Genomic DNA, 19573 nt, shown 5'->3' with positions numbered 1-19573 from the left:
TATATGGACCTCGGGATACTACAAGTAGTTAGTCACTGCACAGTCTACAATAATACTAGTACATCGAACTAGAACTAGCACCTATATATCATGGAAATAGCAAGCAGCTCCCATAAAAATTGGTCTTTCATTTCTTTTAGGAAATCACGTATGTGAGGAACAATAAATAAAGAAACATGAACCGCCCGGGGATATCATATCTACAAGTACAGGGACTGGGCAGCCACGATGTCACGACGAATCTTGGAGAGCGCAGCCTCAAACTTGGATTCCAGGTCCTCACTGCCCATGACTTTGGCAGCCTGTGCCATCTGTCGCAAACACTCCTCCAACCGCCGGAAGACACGGATTAAGCTACCTTCGTAGACATCGGTCATTTTACTGTGAAGATGGTTAGTTATAGTTCAAAAAGATGTTTATCAATAATACGTGAATGGCGATTGAACTTACCAGATTTCTGCAAAAGACTTGCCATGTGCCCATTCGTACATCACCTCTATCAATTCCCAGTGGAAACTTTGTACATACTCGTCCTCGTTCAAAGCGATTTTGCTTTCTTGGGAAATCTTGGCGACGGTCCGAGCCTGTTCTTGAATCTTCTTGAGGGGTTCGGCTAGCTCCTTCTTTTGCAGTGGAGGCGCCTCTTTGACCTTCTCCTCGAACACAAAGACACTCATCAGGGCGGCAACTTGTTCAGGCGTAAGATCATTGAAGAAACCGTCAAACAGCAATTGAGTAAGGACCAACTCGTCACCAGTGCTAATCTCACAAGCAACACGAGCTTTCAACTGGACGACATCGCCTTGAATGAAATCCAAACGACGAAGCACACGCTGGCGACAATGCAATTCATCAAGTTGTATGACATTTTCAGCATCACTCTTTTTCTTCTTGGTCGCTTTTATTTGGTTGCCGATCTCCACCTTTTCGGCATACTCGCTGTAAAGCTCTTCCAGTCGTGGGGAATTGTGTAAGGGATTAGCCACAAGTCGAGACTCCAGAACCTCAATCTTCCGCAGAAGCTTTTTGAAACTGTCGTCGGTGATCTCCATGTCTTCAATAGGATCAAAGACAGGAACACCATCGGGGAATCGCCTGTGGACCTCATCGATAGACCTCCTCACATTATTACGCGTTGAAGGCTGTTGAATGTCTTTAGGCAAGTTAATCCTAACATGGGAGATAGAATTGAGACAGGTGAACATCATAGGGACAACGACGGTGCGAATTGATTCCCCTTTTTTAGCCGGCTGCAGACCAGTGGGAAGATCTTGGAATGTTTTAGTTCCAATGTGAGGTCCCTCAGCAAGATTGAGCACCACATCAAGCATCCATTCTTGGTGCTCAGAATGCCTCTCTGAAGAGTCCTTAGGTGACTTCGAGTCCTTGGCAGACTTTCGTGGATAGACCCTAACCACAACACCCCAACCAAAATCCAGATCTTGAAACTTGACATGCACCAATCGACCGCTCGGAAGATAGGCGCGAGCGTGATTAGGATGAGAAATAACAAAGCGAACGTCTTCAGCAAATTGATCTAATTGTTTTCGGATGTCGTAGTATTCACGAATGGTTCCTTCATCAGATATGACCATTTCTGCCTTCTTCTCTTCCAGTTGCTTTAACTGTTCTTCGAAAATTGCAGCATTTCCTTGGTTTTGAAATTGCTTAAAACATTGCTCAAGCATGTAGTTCGGGGAGATGCCCTCTACACGCATCAGATTGAGGATCATGTTGTACCCCAAGTGGAATGCTGAGTTGAGTCGGTCCTGTTCACCACGCACAATCTCCTTGGCAACTGCTGGGTCCATTTCTTCGCCAATCATCATGATAACAATTCCGCGGTCATCGAGACCTCTTCGACCAGCTCGACCAGACATCTGGATGAATTCGGAAGGAGTGATCCAACGCTGACTTGTGCCGTCAAATTTTCGAACACTAGTAAAGACCACAGTCTTTGCAGGCATGTTAAGACCGATGGAGAAAGTTTCGGTGGCAAACAGAACCTTGATAAGACCTTCCTGGAACAAAATCTCAATAACCTCTTTGAGGATAGGCAGCAGACCAGAATGGTGAACACCGACACCTTTTCGAAGAAGAGGTAGAATGTTTTGGATCTGCTCCAAGCCACGATCTTCAGGTGAGAGCATTTCAATGGCGCTGTTGAAAACCTTAGACACCATTTCCTTCTCAGAATCGTCGTTGAAAGCGAGTTTCTTTAGCTGGAGGGCGCCTGCTTCGCACTCTCGCTTGCTGAAACTGAAGATAATAACCGGGTTCATGCTCTTCACCATAACCATTCTGACGATTTTGTAAATATCAGAGACCTCCTCGTTACCACCTTTGTTTATTTTCTTATCCTTGCCCTTTCCTTTCATTTTAGCATTCGGGTCATTTGAGTCAGCGCCCTTCTTGTCTGCAATCGTACTCATTGCTTTGTCGAAATTGTCTTCTCGGAAATCACCCTTCTCATCTACAATGAGATGCATGCCTTCGGAGCCGTTGGGAAAAAAGTAATGTTGGAGAGGCGTTGGGCGATAATTGGTGTAGACAACGTGGCAGGGTTGATTATGCATCTTTGTGACCCATTCGGCAAATTGCATGGCATTGGGAATGGTTGCAGACAGGAAAACGTATCGAACCTTATCAGGTAACAGAATAAGTGTCTCTTCCCATACTACACCGCGATTTTGGTCACGCATGTAATGAATTTCGTCAAATACAACCCATTGAACTTCGCGCATGATCTCGGAGCCGCGGTACAGCATAGACCGAAGAATTTCGGTAGTCATAACAAGACATGATGCGGTGGGATTGATGGTCACATCGCCAGTCATCAAGCCAACGTCGCCAAACTCTGCTGCAAACTCACGGTATTTCTGATTGGATAGGGCTTTGATTGGACTGGTATAGATGACTCTCTGGTTTTGTTTCAAACTTTGCGCAATGGCGTATTCTGCGACAACTGTTTTACCCGCACTGGTATGCGCCGAAACCAGGACACTCTCATCCCTTTGAATCGAATTAACGGCAATTTGCTGGAAAGGATCAAGGGTAAAAGAATATGTTTTGGCGGGGTCTGCTGGCGGCTTATGCTGGGAGATTGGCACATAGGGATACCCGGGAGGAACTGAAACTTCGTGGCGAACTTGATGTGACACGACTAATGACGAGGCGTCCACAATTTCTTGAAGTCCAGCGCGGCCGGCTATCTCGACCTGTTGTTCAGTTTCGAAGGCATCGGCAACCAGAGGCGTTGGTGCTTCATCAATGCGTTGTCGCTTTGTCTCTGGCTGCTCGATTTTGGTAACAGGCTGTTCCTCATCTGCTGGTTTAGAGTCCTCCATGACCTCGTCTTCCGGGCTGTCCTCCTTCTTCGCATTTGTTGGAGACCCATTTTCCTTGACATTTCCGTTCACTTGACGCTTCTTGCTCTTGTCTTTCTTTTCCTTCTTAGAGCGCCGCGGAATGGCCGCATTTTGTGCTGGCGCTGATGGCTCAGCATCGAAGACGTCGAAGAGCTCATCCATCTCCAGTGATTACTCGGTGCAAAAAACCAGAGGCGCAGAAGAAAAGCGTCTGGGCTTGCTTTTTTTTTTTGGAGAAAACGAAAGGCGGTGAGATGCGGATAAAAAAGAATCAATCACCAGTGGCTGGCGCTAATCTTGTTCCGCGTAGCACGTGATTCTCGGCGGGTCTATTTACTGAATAATGTGAAGCCTCCCGCCCCGAACCCCTCTACTCCGTACTAAGTGCCTATCTAGATTTTATGCCTGGTATATTTCAATGTCTCGATTTTCCGATTATCCTGATCTACCAGATAATAGCTGTCTTGTGAACTGCCCGGTCTTTTCGCCTACAACCACGACCCCGGCGCCGCCTGCTATCAACTATAGCTCTTCATGGCAATACTTCAAGGGTCTATTATTATAGTATCATGGATTCTTGATAGCCAAAAGTGGCTCATCTCGGTACAAATATGAGACTGGATTCGTTGTAAATTAACTGAAGCTGTGTAGCTTGGGTGGGGGGTTTCACGACTTCACTTCTTCATAAAGTACCTCAGCCAATATCCATCAATATCCATGTCTTACTACTTGTTAAGACTCTCAATTCCTCTTTTCAGAGAAGTTTCTAAATTTGTCCATCCATGACCATAAAATGACATGAGAAGTTCCTCGGCCCTTTTTGCTGGTATGATATCCATGAGATCTTCCTGCTCACCTTCTGGAACTCTTGGTACAGGGGCATGGGGGCGTAAATTACGCAAAATGTTGGTAACCTGGGTCCAGTTAAATGGCGAGCTGAAAGCAAATAGGCGCTCAGATTCCAGCTCGGGGCTCAGAAGAGCGATGACGTGCATTTTCGCGTTGTCTTGGACATCGACGAACCACTCTGACAGCAAATTAGAAGAGCTGATTATCGGGGGGGGGGTTCGGAAACTTACGAGGAGGAACGTTCTTGATCGCACTTTCATTTCCTTCCAGTAAATTTGCCGTAATCTTCATCGTCGATCCACCAATATTTTGGTGGAGAATTGGGCCGATCTGCAATCATGTGGTAAAGTGAGCATTCAAATTATATCCATCCTGTGGTATGTATATGGATAGACACAAACATTTGTATCTGGCAACACTGAATTAAGCACGAAAGAGGGGCTGTACTCCTTCATCCATTTCCAAGCTGCTCGTTCAACTTCTGTCTTCGAGGCCGCATAGACCATCCAGTGCTTGTTTTCAACTGGGGTGTGGATTTCCCAAGCCGCGTTGACTGCTCCGTAATTCCAAGTCTCTAATAAGGGAAGAGAAGATAATTTAGCTATGCTCTCCGTAAGTATGAGACCAGCATGTACCTTCTGTCACCTTTATCCCTTCTACTCCAGGATTTGGCAGCAGAGCTGCGCTCGACGAAGATGTCAGAACGAACCTCTCAACAGACGTCCTCGAAGAAGCACGGAGGAGCATTCTCATTGCCGTTACCATTGGAGGTATCACCTCGTGTGCATCTGGTCTGAATGAAAGATCGGAGGCCTATAACCATGAGGAACCGCCCACTCAGTGGTTGAAAGACGTATTATATATGAGCTTACCACATGAATCACGCCACTGATTCCATCCAGGATACGAAGAAGGACATCGTCATCGTCTAGCCTTGGCACAACGACGCTCTCGAATTTCCCTGGGCCGTATTTCGACTGGAAAAAGTGGTCTAACCATGGTTTGTCGTTTCGTACAGTCCCTCGAACGCGAAGCCCAAGAGTAAGCAGTTGGTCAACGATATGCGAGCCGATATAACCGTTTGCACCAGTTACTAGAATCCAGGACGGAGGAGATATTGCCCACTTAGAATTCATCATGATTCTACTACCTACCCATATAACCACCCGAGTTGAGAGGAAAGTAGTAGTTTAGGTAGCAACGGCTTTGAAGACTCGGAGGAGTAGAACATCGAAGGTTGAAGTGATGGATGAGTTAATGGAAAATGTATCCAGTGATTTGAGCCCGTAGAATCATGATATTTAGTGAGCATCTTTTTCGGAGTTTAGGGAAACCACTTGGTTTAAATTACGATATCCAAACAGGTAGAAGAAAAGGGCTACTGCATACCCCTGCACCCGACAAAGAATGGGGTTGGAATTTTGACGAAAGCGGCTTGGATCAGCTCTCGGAATGGGTGTTCATGCGATGGACATTATCATGAGAGCTCTTCCTACATATCACTTACATAGGCTTAGCTACTATTGGCAGCTCGGTAAAGTTGCAAAGAGGGGCGCATTACATACATGGACATTGCCTGGCGCATCTCAACATTTGAACATCAACATTTGAACATTTGAATTTATATTGTTGAAGCATGGCTCCTGATTGGCTACTCGGGACTGAGCTTAAGCCGGGATCCACCGATTTTGAAAGGAGGTCATGTGACTCCATCGTGCCATTCCGCGACTTTATCCGCCTGTCTAGTCGATCGCTCACTTCCTACTCCTTGTGCCATTCACTCCCCCCTCTTTGCAAAACAAGGTCGGTGCCAGTGCCCCACGATCAAGCTGCCGTTGAATCAACGAATTGACAACATTCTAGATGTACGCCTCCTCCGCTGCCCGGGCCCGTATGGCCACCGTCGCCCGCCGTGGCTTCTCTACCACCCGTACCCAGTTCGGCAGCCCCTACCACTACGCTGAGGGTCCTCGCACCAACATCCCCTTCAACCCTCTCACCAAGTCCTTCTTCTACAAGTACTGGGCTTTCATGAGTTTGTACCCCCGGTATCCCGACCGCAGACGGCACGACTAACTCAGGGTCTTCTCTAGTCGCTGGATTCGGTTCTCCCTTCGCCATTGCCGGTAAGCTTCAAGTTGTTCCGACAATAATCCAGCGCAATACTAATGAGATATATCTACTAGTCTGGCAAACATACAAGACCCGCTAAGGTCTTGTTCTGTACCTCCTCTGTGACGGCTGTGCGGAGAGCATCGTGATGGAAGTTCCGGAAATTGGTATCGAAGGAACTGGAAATCTTGTATAAAGTTAGAGAATAAGCTGGAATTTTGATTACACACGGAATTACCTCAATTGTAGTTGTGTAGAAGCTGTAGTGCGTGGCTGGAACGACGTTGAAATCTGAATGAAGTCATTGGCTGAGCGGATGTGGAAAATCAAAAATCTTTGGCTCGGCGTTGATTTTGTATCAGTTGCGGAGCCACAACCTCCTCACCACAAATTCCGCCTTGAACATTTTGATCGCTCAGATCAAGCACCTTAGACCAGTAGCTTCGGCCCTATCTTCTTTTTTTTACTGATCGGGCCTTATAAACTTGAGATCTGACAGTCCCATGGCGGGGTAGAGAGTCGGGACCTGATACCAAAAAAAAAAAGTTGATACCCGCCATCCAAAATGCGCAACCTCAAAAACGTGCGTCTCCAAGAGACGAAGATACTAGGTGAACTGCCATTGACTGCGACTGCATGGGACACCGCTTCTGATTCTGTTGTGTGCACCTTTGGCCCATCTGAGCACAGCCCTGTCATCGAGCTCAGAAGAAAGCGCCCAGAGGTCGTTTCCGCTGATCCACTGAGATCCAGTGAGTTCGAATGCCTCGCATCTTGGGATGCACCATCTCCCTTACCAGATCTGTCATGTGATCGAGTTCTTTCATTGCACTACTTCGCGGACAACTTGACCGCCATCCTAGTGCTGGAGGGTGGTGATATTGTCATTGTCCGCGAAGAGCCCCTCCCAGGAGAGGACAAGATCGAAATTCTGGGATCAGTTGATGTTGGAATTACAGCCGCCGCCTGGTCTCCTGATGAGGAACTGTTGGCTATCACGACAAGAGCCCGAACATTCCTGTACATGACTCGGGAATTTGAAAATGTGGCTGAAATCACTTTCTCCCAAGCTGATGTCCAGGCTTCCCAGCAAGTGTCTGTGGGTTGGGGTAAAAGGGAGACACAGTTCCAGGGCAAAAGAGCCAAAGCCCTTCGGGACCCTACTGTGCCAGAAAAAGTCGACGAGGGCAAGCTAAGCAGCCTCGATGATGATAGCACAACAATTACTTGGCGAGGTGATGGAGCTTATGTTGCGGTGAATACTGTTGACGAAGGTACCCGTCGAGTTGTACGAGTGTACTCAAGAGAAGGTACTTTGGATAGCGTGAGTGAGCCAGTGGATGGGCTGGAAGCCGCTCTTAGCTGGAGGCCATCCGGAAACCTCATTGCTGGAATCCAGAGATTGGATGACAGAATTGATGTTGTGTTTTTTGAAAGAAACGGTCTTCGCCACGGTCAATTTACTCTTCGTTTGACAGAGGAAGATCGTCAAACCTGGGCGTCGCGAATCCTCTTGTCATGGAACATCGATTCCACTGTGCTGGCAGTTCGGTTCAAAGACCGCGTTCAGCTCTGGACGACAGGTAACTATCACTACTATTTAAAGCAAGAGATTCCAATCATGGTCGAGCCGAATTCCACAGTCCCGTTCTCCTTTGAGTGGCACCAGGAGAAGGCTTTGCGAGTTGTTGCTGGGTCATCGGGTATGTTTTATCTCAAAATCCTGACTGGGAAGCATAATTAACAATACTTAGGTACCATACTTGAAATGGATTACGTATTTGATATGCATCATGGCTCTACTGTGATACCCGATGATGTTGGTGCCGTTGCCGTTATCGATGGCAAGAACTTGAAGCTCACTCCACTGAGACTGGCTGGTGTGCCACCACCTATGGCTCATAACGAGTTGAAAGTGGACTCCAATGTTATTGACGTCTCGTTCAGCAAATTGGGTAATCGAATCGCAGTGCTGATGAGCTCAAGGCTTTCAATCTTTCTGTGGTCACTCAAGAGTCGCCCCGTACCCATCCCAATTCTCGAATCTAGCTATCCTTTGTCGGAAGCACCGGACAGCAGACCACGACAGATTTCCTTCGTGAATGACAACGAAGTCTATGTTCTGATGAACAGTGGACCTAACGCCAGTCATATTGAACAAACGAATCTGGAGACTCGCGAATCTCGCACCGTGTACCAGACAGCCGACTCCGAGCAGTTAGCGTCAATTTTCACTGGCATTGGGCACCAAGCTTTGTGGTTCTCGCACGCAAAACAACCTGCCAGATCTGTCACATACTCGAGTATCGACACAGCTGGCAGCGGTGAAGCTGTCATCTCTCCTTGGGATGAAAGCCCCAGTGTCGATACCCACTGGGCCCGTGTCGTTTCAATCTCAGATACCGAGGTACTTCTTCCTGCAACTCAACGATTAAGATGACATGCTAACTCTTCTTCTTAGCGAATCTTAATAACCATGACTCGGTCCGGTGGTCTGTACGCTAACAAGCGGGTTCTTGCAAAGAATTGTACTTCTTTCTTGCTGACCCCAGCACATCTTCTATTCACCACTTCCCAACACTTGCTAAAGTTTGTTCATCTGAACCATGCAGAAGGTATATACAAAATCTCCAATAGTACCGGTTTTCTTGACTGCTCAACTCACAAATCGCCCACAGAAATGGAAGTACCTGAAGATACACCAGAAACAGATGAGCGATGTCGAAGCATTGAGCGTGGATCAAAGCTGGTGTGTGTGATGCCATCAGTTTTCGGCGTCGTTCTCCAGGCGCCTCGAGGTAACATTGAGACTATCTATCCCCGAGCGCTAGTGTTAGCCGGTATCCGTACGTTCATCGACCTGAAGAAATACCGCTCAGCATTCCTGGCCTGTCGTAGCCAGATGGTCGATTACAACATTCTTCATGACTATGCCCCCCAGCAATTTATGGAAAACATTCTTCTTTTCATTGAGCAAGTTAAAAGAGTCGACCATATTGATGACTTCCTGTCTCGCCTGAGGTAAGTAGCCGCTCCCGGTCCCATGAAGAAGCGATCTGGTCTAACCGATTATTAGTGAGGATGATGTTTCACAGACATTGTACAAAGATACTCTCAAGATTTCCAAGAATGAGTCTGCGGTGGTTGCTCAGCCAGATGCACCTGTTGCTTCTAAGATTTCCGCATCTCCCAGTAAAGAAGGCAAGATCAACACTATCTGCAATGGATTCTTAACCGTTCTGCAAAACCGACTGGACACAAATTTGCAAAATTTGATCACTGCACATGTGTGTAAATCGCCACCTGATCTGGAAGCTGGATTGAAACTTGTTGCGCATTTGAGGACCCAAGCCCCCGAGCAAGCAGACGATGCCATTGAGCATATGTGTTTCTTGACGGATGCCAATCGTCTCTACTCCCATGCACTGGGACTCTACGACCTTGAACTCACTCTTCTTGTGGCTCAACAGGCCCAGCTGGATCCCAGAGAATACCTTCCATTCCTTCGCCAACTGCAAACATTACCCGAGATTCGCCGTCAGTTTGAGATCGATAATCACCTCACTCGCTTTACCAACGCTCTGGGTCATCTTTTTACTTTGAATGCGCATGAAGAAATCCTTGGCTATGTGGCTAAGCATGTTCTATACAAGGAGGCCCTCGAAATTTACAAGTATCACCCCGAGCAGCAAAATGAGATTCTACATCTCTACGCCAACTATCTCCAAGGCGAATCCAAGCACAAAGACGCCGCCGTTGCTTACGAATCTCTTGCAATTTACGATGAGGCGTACAAGTGCTACCACCTTGCTCATCTGTGGCGCGAATCTGTATACTGTGCTATGATGGCTTCCCTATCCGAGGAGGACCTTAACGTGCATATCAATGCTCTCGCCTCGACTCTGATTGACGAAGGCCGCGACTTTGTTTCAGCCGCGACCGTTTATGCAGAGCACTTGCATGATATCCCCACAGCTGCACAGCTTTTGTGCCGGGGTTCGAAATTTGCCGACGCAGCTCGCCTTCTCGCATTGCACGGCAAACAGAACCTGGTTACAGAAATTGTCGACTCCGGCCTTGCAGAGGCAATGGGTTCAATGACTGATCTTCTTGCCGACTGCAAAAATCAACTCAACGCCCAAGTACCCCGAGTCAGCGAACTGCGCCAACTTCGTGCCGCAGATCCCCTTGCATTCTTTGGAGGTGATCCTACAGGAGGCGAGGGTGGTGTCGACATTCCCGACAATGTATCACTGGCTCCTACAGAAGCAAGCACTCTTGCTGGACGTACTATGTTTACTCGGTACACCGGAAAGACCGGAAAGACCTCGTCCTCCCGCCACACCTCAAAGACTCGTCGTCGCGAGGAACGCAAGCGAGCGAAGGGTAAGAAGGGTACCGTCTACGAAGAGGAGTATCTGGTCAACAGTATTAGGCGACTTATGGAGCGAGTCAATTCCGCTGTTCCAGACGCGGAGGTTCTTGTGGATGCGCTGTTGCGACGTAACATGCGCGAGCGTGCAGCTGCCATTGAGAAGGCTCTGGAGGATGTACTTAAGATGTGCGCAGACTGCCGTGACGAAATTTTTGAAATCCCGGCTGCCGAGCCAGTTAAGGATGAGGATGATGATGAGCCAGAGATCCAGGTCAGTAGTGGCGCTCGTGTGCTTGAAGAGAGTATTGCCGCAATCTCCGGAGGTGCCGCCGGCCGTAAAGAGGCACCCGTTGTGAAGGAGATTAAAAAGTCTTCCCTGCTTGCTTAGTACGTGGGGTGATTCGTTATGCATTTTATGTCGTACATGGAACATTGAATATACAAAAATTTCTTGAATTATTAAGCTCAATAAATCAATTCCACTTCGCGTCTACCTAAGGTATGAAGATAGTAGAAGAAACCAATCTTGGCAGTATCCTCTGTGCCATCCCATCTCAAGACTAAGTCCCTTCGGATATTTACTCCGTACAGTTACTATATTCCGGGAACTTGCTAGTAGAAGCGGAGAAACAAGGATTTTGCGTTCGGTTGCAGATTAGACCTTTGAGATCCATCACTTCAACCTCTTCACAAAAACGTAAAATCCCAAACTTATTCTTCTTCACATACAACTGAATACTATAATCGATGAAAATTAACTAATTGGGCGTTAAATAACCGTACATGGTCCCTGAAGATGATTTACAGGGGGGTGAACGTGTCTATAAACCGGGTATCTCGATGGGATCACCCGTCGGAGCTCCGCCCTTGCATAAGCCCAAAGGATCAGTAGATTACACTACGCGAATTAGCGTCGTTGCTCTGTAACAACAATCTGACCCAACAAGCCATTTCAAGGAGCAGATCCTTTCCAGAAGGGGGTTGGTGAAGATAGCACCATGCCAAACCAAGCAATCTAACCGTGTTAGTTGAGTAATTGCCGAACCCACTGACAAATGCTTAGCTTCATTTCCGTAGGCGAGGCGTTGTCTCAAGCCCCATGCAGAGGCCGTGCACCTCTCATCCAATCAGAGTATGAAATGCAGTTGAATTTGTTTATCCCGCTCGTGGGAGGTGGGGGCGTCTGTTTATCGCTAGGAAATGGTGCTGGTACATTCGTTATGTATTTGAAGGGCCCTAATTCCTTCGGGGTAGTTTCTCGTGCAGGCGCGCTATTTTCGGTTTCACGATGCTTGTACGTCAATTGTCTGTTGCTTTGGCCATCGTGGCTTTAACTGAGGCTGCTCCTGCTTCCGTTAAGCATGTCTTGCATGAGAAGCGGGAAAAGCACGGTTATGACTGGGTAAAGGGGGATCGGGTCGAGGGTGATGCCGTTTTGCCCGTTCGCATCGGTCTGAGTCAAAATAACCTCGAAAAAGGATATGACTACCTTATGGAAGTGTAAGTGATTGACTGGAATTTTTTCATTTGTGCTTTGCTCATTATCCAATATAGGTCTGATCCGAACTCTGGTCGTTATGGGAAGTATTGGTCTGCGGATGATGTGCATGACATGTTTGCACCATCGAAAGAAGCCGTAGATTCTGTTCGACAATGGCTTGAATCAAGTGGAATCGACCCGTCTCGTGTTGTCCACTCTGACAACAAGGGCTGGATCGCATTTGATGCTTATGCACATGAAGCTGAACGGCTGTTTCTGGCCGAGTTCTATGAGCACAAGCATGCATCAAGTTCAAGTATGAAGATTGGATGCGACCAGTAAGCCTTTCAATATTGATATTGACTAGTGCGGAGATTTTAATAACATTTCATTACAGATACCATGTCCCAGAGCATATCCAGGGCCACATCGACTATATCACACCAGGTGTTAAGTTGTCGCCAATTGTCAAGAAGCAAACTAAGGCGAAGAGGGCTTCTCAGATTGCCCATTCTAAGCCTAATTCCAAGGCTGCATCTTCTGCTGAAGACCACTACTCCATTCCTGCTAAAGCTAAATCTCTCCCGGAGGATCTCCAGGCTTGTGGATATAACATGACTCCTACTTGCATCAAGGCCATGTACAAGATTCCCGACTCCAAGACTGCTGTCAAGGGCAATTCTCTTGGTCTTTATGAGCAGGGTGATTACTTTGCCAAGTCTGATCTTGACAAATTCTACAAGGAATATGCCCCTTGGGTTCCCCAGGGTACTTACCCAATCCCAGCTATGATTGATGGAGCGAACTATTCTGTTCCAGCTTCCAGCTCATTAAATACTGGCGAGTCTGATATTGATATTGACATGGCGTGAGTATTAAAATTTCTTCCTTTGCTTGACAATGTATACTAATTTCTTCAAAGATTTGCTCTGCTTTACCCTCAGTCAGTGACTTTGTACCAAGTTGATGATCAAATTTATGAGCCAGAGGAGGTTGCAACTACGAACCTCTTCAATACATTCCTCGATGCTCTCGATGGCGTACGTTCTATCTTCTCACCTCTGATACCATAGCTAATGATATTAGTCCTACTGCACATACTCCGCCTACGGCGAGACAGGTGACGACCCAAGCATCGACCCTGTCTACCCTAACCCATCTGCTGGTGGCTACAAAGGAAAACTCCAATGCGGCATCTACAAACCCACAAATGTCATCAGTGCGTCCTATGGCCAATCGGAAGCAGATCTTCCAATTGGCTACACCAAGCGTCAGTGCAATGAGTTCATGAAACTAGGCCTACAAGGTCATTCCATTCTTTTCGCATCTGGCGATTATGGTGTAGCCTCATTCGCAAATGATGGAGCTGCCAACGGATGTCTAGGCCCAGAAGGCAAGATCTTCAACCCACAATATCCCTCAAACTGCCCCTACGTAACCTCAGTTGGAGGTACCATGCTCTATGATTATCAAACTGTGGAGGATGGGGAGAGCGTCATGCACGTAAATCTAGGAGGCACTGCAACAAACTTCTCTAGCTCTGGCGGTTTCTCGAACTACTTTCCTCAGCCTGCATATCAAAAGGCCACTATTGAGAAGTACTTCAGGAAGGCTGAGCTAAGTTATCCGTACTATTCTGAATTTGAGGTCGATGTCAATACTACCAAGGGACTTTATAACCGCATTGGTCGTGCTTACCCGGATGTCTCGGCCAATGGGGCCCAGTTTCGTGCGTACACTGCTGGCGAGAACTACCATTGGTATGGAGCAAGTTTGGCGTCACCTTTGTTTGCTTCGGTCCTTACTTTGGTAAGTCAAGTTTTCAGTTATCTGCTTATAGAATATAGCTGACAATTGAACTAGATCAACGAAGAGCGTCTCTTGAAGGGCAAGGGCACTGTTGGCTTCATTAACCCAGTTCTCTATGCTTTCCCCGAAGTTCTCAATGATATCACCAACGGAACAAGTGCCGGATGTGATACTAATGGATTTGCAGCCATTGAAGGGTAAGTACCCAACAATCTGATATTCTTTTAGATGAAGTCTCGCATGCTAAACCTTCACAGATGGGATCCAGCAACTGGCCTGGGAACACCGAACTTCCCCAAAATGAAGAAGCTTTTCCTCAACCTGCCTTGAAAGATCTAGTACTAGTATGGATAGGCTAGGAACTCATTTCACGAACTTGAACTTTAATATATCTCAGAAGCATTCTATGTATAGGGGATACTTCACGGCTGATAACTTGAATGCAAGATTGTTATAGGTTTATCAGAGGATTCCAGGCTGTTGATTCTAAAACGTAACTCTGAGAATAATATTTTCATTTCAGAACTAACAGGAGCCGCAAATTAGGCGTAGTCCCACTTAGATTGTCCAGGGATAGATGAGTTTAAAAAAGGGCGGGATCGTATCCGGCTTCGAGTCTGTGGCAGATGTTCTTAGCTGAGCAGATTCGGTACCCATTATGAAAGACAGACTTGAGGATTTTGAATTTAGAGTTGTAATTGCTTAATGGCTCATTAAATGAACTTTAATCAACGCTATGTTCGAAACTGGTGGTCAAGTCGTCTGTTGGTATCATGTCTCTGGAATCCAAGTACATACTAATTAGTAGTTTAACAACTTTCAACAATATTGCGATTAGACGATTCAAGGCCATGAAGGTGGGTATCATAATTTTATGGATCAAAGATATTCTGTGGACTCCCCTCTCCGCTGGCGAAAAAAAAACAATCGATATTGAAATTTGCCGCCTCAATCGGAAAGAGATAAATACATTCCTTGCGCCAAATTTTCACCCCGTAGTATACACCAAATTCTTCGCCAAGAGCAGAACGCTGAAAATCCCCTCAAAATTGGTATATTTGATCCTTTGTGAATCCCAGGTGAGCTAAAATTCCTGGTGTTGACCTTGATCCAACCAGTGAACTCTCCATAGCTGGCGGTCCACAAACGAATACTTTCGTATCCTTGCTCGTTTGAGAAATAACACCACGGAGTAATTCTTCATTAACATAGCCCTTATGCAAAGACTTTGTGTCCTCAGTCAAGCTGCTAACCGCAAATGAATAGTTGAACCGATCGGGGAATCGCTCCTTATACTGCTCCAGCTCTTCCTTAAGGAGTAAATCTTGTTCTGTGTTGACACCGAAAACCAAATTGACCTTAGTTTTTTCTTCCGGATTATTCAAAATGCCCTGAAGAAGCTGATAAATGGGTGTAATTCCAGCACCACCGGCGATAAGGTGTACTTGTTTAAATTGATTGGGAACCCATGAGAACCCTTTCAGTGCCGCGGCAAATGTTAAGGTGTCACCGGGTTGAAGGGAATGCAGATGTGTACTGGCTTTGCCATTTGGATATTGCTTTACCATGAACTCAATGGATCCGGGTTGATCTAGGCATGGTGTTAGTTCAATGCTTGCTTATAGATCATCAAGTGACATACCCAGAGCACTGATAGGGGTGTATGGCCTCAACACGGGTAACCATCGGCCACCAGGTCGAGAAATTGTGAGGAGAGAAGCTGGGATATACTTGTTAACAAAGCTCGAGGTCACATTCAGTAGGTTCGGCAAACGTACATGTTAATGAAAGTCCACTCTTTGCGTTCTCATCGGGAAACTCAAAAACCAATCGTTTTGTGTTGTGATTCACAGCTTCAGAGCTCTTCAATCGCAATGTAGTAAATCCAAATCCTCCAAAAATCTTCTTAGGCTCATTCGACTCCGCATAAACTGAGCGCGTGCCAAGGTATGCTCCAACACCAACAACTACAAATGCGGATAAGACTGCCGGTCTAGCTCGGAGTCCTTGTAGGGTGAGTCGTGATGCTGCCATGATGTATAGACTGTATGATATAATACAACAAAATCAGAGAAATTTCAACCTTGTCTAAAGAAAAAAGGGAGCAGCGATTAATATAGGAATGCGACAACTTTTTCTATTAGTTCATAGATGGGGGCCAATACGTTTCCATTTCCGGACTAGTGCGAACCCCCGGTAAAAGCCGACTAAACCCGACGATCAACAGACCAGTCAGAGCGCGACTCAAAGACCGAAGGTTAATGCCCAGTGCCGCATCGGGGTCTGGGTCGGTGCCCTTTGGTCGCGTTGGTTTCCGAACACCGACTTGGTCTATGATTCAACAACCACAAGTAAATCTCAACTCGTTATAAAGCAACGATTCTTTCTGTAGTATTTCTAACTACTATAAAACTTCATTATCATTCAAATATTACAGCCCGCCAACCAATTAAGAACAAACGCTTAAGTCTCGAATATGGCCTCAAATATGTTCGGTTTCCGCCTTGCACAGATAGTGGGTATATCGGGTGCAGCATGGCTAGCTGGTACGTGCAATCTCCAGAAGGAATCCTGCAAATTGGCAAAAATCCCCCATCTCAAATATGCAAGCTAACCCCATCGCAATTAACAGGAAACGTAGCTAGTCTCAGCACAATCGTCACACCTGTACTTCTCCAATCACACAAAGAAGACAACATATCATCAAACCTACTCGCAAAACAATGGAAAGGCCTCTTTGAGAAAGGCCGCTCAACAAACCCTCCTGTCGCTGCGGGGACCGCTTCTTCCTTGATATACCTCGCCTGGGCTGTTCGGCAGGGATCCCCTCTATACAAAAGTGCAGCCTATAGCCGCAGTGGGCTTTATATCGCCGCTGCGATTCTGACAGTCGGAATTGTCCCATTCACATTTGTCTTTATGGGCCCGACAAATGATGTGCTTATAGAAAAAGCGCGATCGACGTCTGATTCCGACCCCGAAGTATCGGAATTGATTGAGAGGTGGACTCGACTTAATTTCGGGAGGAGTTTATTGCCTCTAGCGGCGGCTGTTTGTGGAGTCGTTGCAACGATCATTTGAGATGGGGTTTGAATAAAAAGTCAGAAAATACTAGTAATGGGACTACAGGGTGAAGGATTTAAGAAGAGAGCCACGGCTATACAATTGTCAATGTATATATATACCTATCAATTGAAGGCGGAAATTCCCAAGCTTAGCCTAACAAGTGTATATTATCAAAATATTGCCCGCGTTTACGGGTAATCATAGCGGTAATGGGGAAAATCCCCGTTTGGGCCTATTTTAGACCGGCAGATAACTAGTACTTTGTGATACCTGTAATACAGTTGAACATCCCTGCGGCCCTGGAGGCCCTCGATATCACGGACTAAGCTTCAAATCTACTTTCTGGAGGTATATCTCTAACAATAATATATTTTTTTCGTTTCAAACGAGCTAATTAGTATAATATAAAATGTTTGTAAAAGATATTTCTTTATTAATCTTTCTACTGGTCTTTCTACTGGTCTTTCGACTTGTTTTTCAAGTCTGCACATGTGTCTATGTAGAGCCTACATTACAGATAGCGGTGCATTAGGCGGTACAGATTAATATAGGGTCAAGGGGATTATTGCCCGCTGGCCGCTGTGGTCCTGTCACGCCTGTCAACAGGTTGGAGCTCATTACGACCCCACGTCATATGGATTTGATGGTTGCTGTGTTAGAGCTGGAGCACAGCAACAGAACTTCATCAAGAAATGCCATTTCTTGGGATACGGATTCAAACAATGTGATGATTGCGACACATGCTGAGAGCTCTAAACGGTTCAATGGGAAGTCATGTTTATGGCGTCCTCTCCGTGAGGTATTATCCAAATTAATATGAGCCGGTGATTGATTGCAAATGTCCATAATATGATAATTGGTTGTAAACTATGTTCTAAAATTATCCGACAACCCGAAATTAAAGGAGACGACGAAAGCCACCTGCATCATCTTTTGCAATAACTGGAGTAAGGATTCCTTCGCAGAAGGAAATGGGGTATCGTCCAAGTCGTTTAGCAAATCCACTGGCATCTGGGATCATAAATGTCGTCCCAGTTTTTTTACTGGTTAACCATCTCGCCGGTCTCAGATACAAGATGGTCTTCAACGGAGATAGGTCCCTCTCCAACACCAGTCAGAATGACACGACTAATGCCACTCTTAAGGACGTCAAGGACACGAGTGTCAATATTTTCCAAGGCAACACCGGGAGCGGTGAGATTAGCCAAGGGCTCATAGAACGGACCGTCCCAACCGGTAACGTTTGTGCCCAAGATCGCCTTAACGGTGCCGGCAACCAGTTCCGAGTCCTTCTCTTCGTAGTAGATGACAGAATTGGGACCAGCATCGTAGGTATAAGCAGCAACGGTTCGGCCAACAGCGCGGTTGATATCATGCACCAGGCGGACAGCAGCGCGCGAGACATCGTTCATATAAAAGATAGGGGGCCATGAGTCCAGACATGTAGCATGGAAAGTGTTGGAGTCACGCATAGTGATTTCAGCAAACTTGGGGAAATCGCGGACACGAATGGCATCCTCAATGGCGGCCATACGCTCAGGAACAACGGACGACACCCTCTGGGCAAAAAGCTCGGATGTTGCGACAGTGGTCTGCATACCCTCTGTGCTGGGCACGTCCTTCTTTTCAGCGCTGACGACAAGAACCAAAGCTCGCATCTCGGGCCAATGGGATGCAGGAGCAACCTCCTCGGCCAAGCTGTCACTTCCATCGGCAAGTTCACCTGAGCGCCATGCGACATAACCACCCATAAGGGACCGGCAAGCAGAGCCTGAGCCCTGGCGTGCGATGCGGCTCAGCTCTTGAGGAGACTGAGGTAGCTGATACAGATCAGCTACAGCGCGAACGAGAGCAGCAAAGCCAGCGGCAGAACTGGCCAGACCTGCTGCGGTGGGGAAGTTGTTTTCGGAGACAATTCGGAGATGGAAGGTCGAAAGCTTGGGAAGCGAAGAGTCGGCATCTTCTAGAGACTTGCGCAGAGCACGAAGATTGAAGAGACAGGCAAGAGTGCGCTTGGATGACTGAATTTCCTGCGGCTTGCCGTTCAGGTTCAAAGTGTCCTCAGCGGGGTAGGAGGGAGAGCAGGAGGCGGTGGTCAGGGTGCGAAGAGATCGTTGCGACAAAGTCACCGAGAGAGACGAGTTTGTTGGAAGGTTAAGAGTGGTGTCACGCTTGCCCCAGTACCTGAAAGGTTAGAAATTTAATTCAAATGTCTTCACATTTCGAAGCCAACTGAGACTCGCCCAATTTGACTTACTTTATGACAGCAATATTGACAGGGGCAGTGGTGGTGGCCCGGTAAACGGGCTGGTTAGATGGAGCAGCCATTTGAGCCTCGTATTAGATCAAATAAATTAAATCGGACAAAATTCCCTGCGATTGCAAAACAAAGAAAATAAAGGGGGGTTTAAGGCGGGGGATTTACTTGGGCAGATGTTTAGTATGCACGAGGCGGTGAGGGCAAAATTATTGCGCGCCGATTTTCTGCTGCGCCGATCATTAATCGCATTTCCA

General features: G+C 46.8%; 8 protein-coding genes across 8 annotated transcripts; 4 read left to right on the top strand and 4 right to left on the bottom strand.

The window, feature by feature from the left end:
• Nucleotides 1-200: 200 nt before the first annotated feature.
• On the bottom strand, nt 201-3530 carry N7478_006919 (ATP-dependent RNA helicase MTR4; the record flags this gene model as incomplete). The annotated part of the gene is made up of 2 exons (XM_056923133.1): nt 201-381; nt 451-3530. 2 exons carry the CDS (start codon nt 3528-3530, stop codon nt 201-203), a joined length of 3261 nt encoding a protein of 1086 aa, XP_056781170.1.
• A 563-nt stretch (nt 3531-4093) lies between these two features.
• On the bottom strand, nt 4094-5356 carry N7478_006918 (uncharacterized protein; the record flags this gene model as incomplete). The annotated part of the gene is made up of 5 exons (XM_056923132.1): nt 4094-4395; nt 4448-4547; nt 4619-4791; nt 4853-5030; nt 5090-5356. 5 exons carry the CDS (start codon nt 5354-5356, stop codon nt 4094-4096), a joined length of 1020 nt encoding a protein of 339 aa, XP_056781169.1.
• A 724-nt stretch (nt 5357-6080) lies between these two features.
• Nucleotides 6081-6429, top strand: N7478_006917 (cytochrome c oxidase VIIc family protein; the record flags this gene model as incomplete). Its single annotated transcript, XM_056923131.1, has 3 exons — nt 6081-6252; nt 6311-6343; nt 6404-6429. The coding sequence occupies 3 exons, from the start codon at nt 6081-6083 to the stop codon at nt 6427-6429; spliced, it is 231 nt and encodes a 76-aa protein (XP_056781168.1).
• A 465-nt stretch (nt 6430-6894) lies between these two features.
• N7478_006916 (Elongator subunit IKI3) lies at nt 6895-11092 on the top strand (the record flags this gene model as incomplete). The annotated part of the gene is made up of 5 exons (XM_056923130.1): nt 6895-8032; nt 8084-8736; nt 8791-8944; nt 9008-9350; nt 9406-11092. The coding sequence occupies 5 exons, from the start codon at nt 6895-6897 to the stop codon at nt 11090-11092; spliced, it is 3975 nt and encodes a 1324-aa protein (XP_056781167.1).
• Nucleotides 11093-11992: 900 nt separating this feature from the next.
• On the top strand, nt 11993-14323 carry N7478_006915 (S53 family peptidase; the record flags this gene model as incomplete). The annotated part of the gene is made up of 7 exons (XM_056923129.1): nt 11993-12204; nt 12259-12522; nt 12582-13052; nt 13107-13224; nt 13271-13993; nt 14048-14190; nt 14251-14323. 7 exons carry the CDS (start codon nt 11993-11995, stop codon nt 14321-14323), a joined length of 2004 nt encoding a protein of 667 aa, XP_056781166.1.
• A 713-nt stretch (nt 14324-15036) lies between these two features.
• N7478_006914 (cytochrome b5 reductase family protein) lies at nt 15037-16027 on the bottom strand (the record flags this gene model as incomplete). Its single annotated transcript, XM_056923128.1, has 3 exons — nt 15037-15584; nt 15636-15713; nt 15772-16027. 3 exons carry the CDS (start codon nt 16025-16027, stop codon nt 15037-15039), a joined length of 882 nt encoding a protein of 293 aa, XP_056781165.1.
• A 442-nt stretch (nt 16028-16469) lies between these two features.
• Nucleotides 16470-17074, top strand: N7478_006913 (anthrone oxygenase family protein; the record flags this gene model as incomplete). Its single annotated transcript, XM_056923127.1, has 2 exons — nt 16470-16539; nt 16626-17074. The coding sequence occupies 2 exons, from the start codon at nt 16470-16472 to the stop codon at nt 17072-17074; spliced, it is 519 nt and encodes a 172-aa protein (XP_056781164.1).
• A 1025-nt stretch (nt 17075-18099) lies between these two features.
• Nucleotides 18100-19387, bottom strand: mvd1 (diphosphomevalonate decarboxylase MVD1; the record flags this gene model as incomplete). Its single annotated transcript, XM_056923126.1, has 2 exons — nt 18100-19243; nt 19317-19387. The coding sequence occupies 2 exons, from the start codon at nt 19385-19387 to the stop codon at nt 18100-18102; spliced, it is 1215 nt and encodes a 404-aa protein (XP_056781163.1).
• Nucleotides 19388-19573: the final 186 nt, after the last annotated feature.

The sequence above is a fragment of the Penicillium angulare genome (assembly GCF_028827245.1).
Source record: "Penicillium angulare strain IBT 27051 chromosome Unknown utg000004l_segment0_segment0, whole genome shotgun sequence".
In the NCBI taxonomy this organism is placed as follows: Eukaryota; Fungi; Ascomycota; class Eurotiomycetes; order Eurotiales; family Aspergillaceae; genus Penicillium; species Penicillium angulare.
Note: the sequence above shows the minus strand (reverse complement) of the source record. Positions and strands in the feature narration are given on the sequence as shown.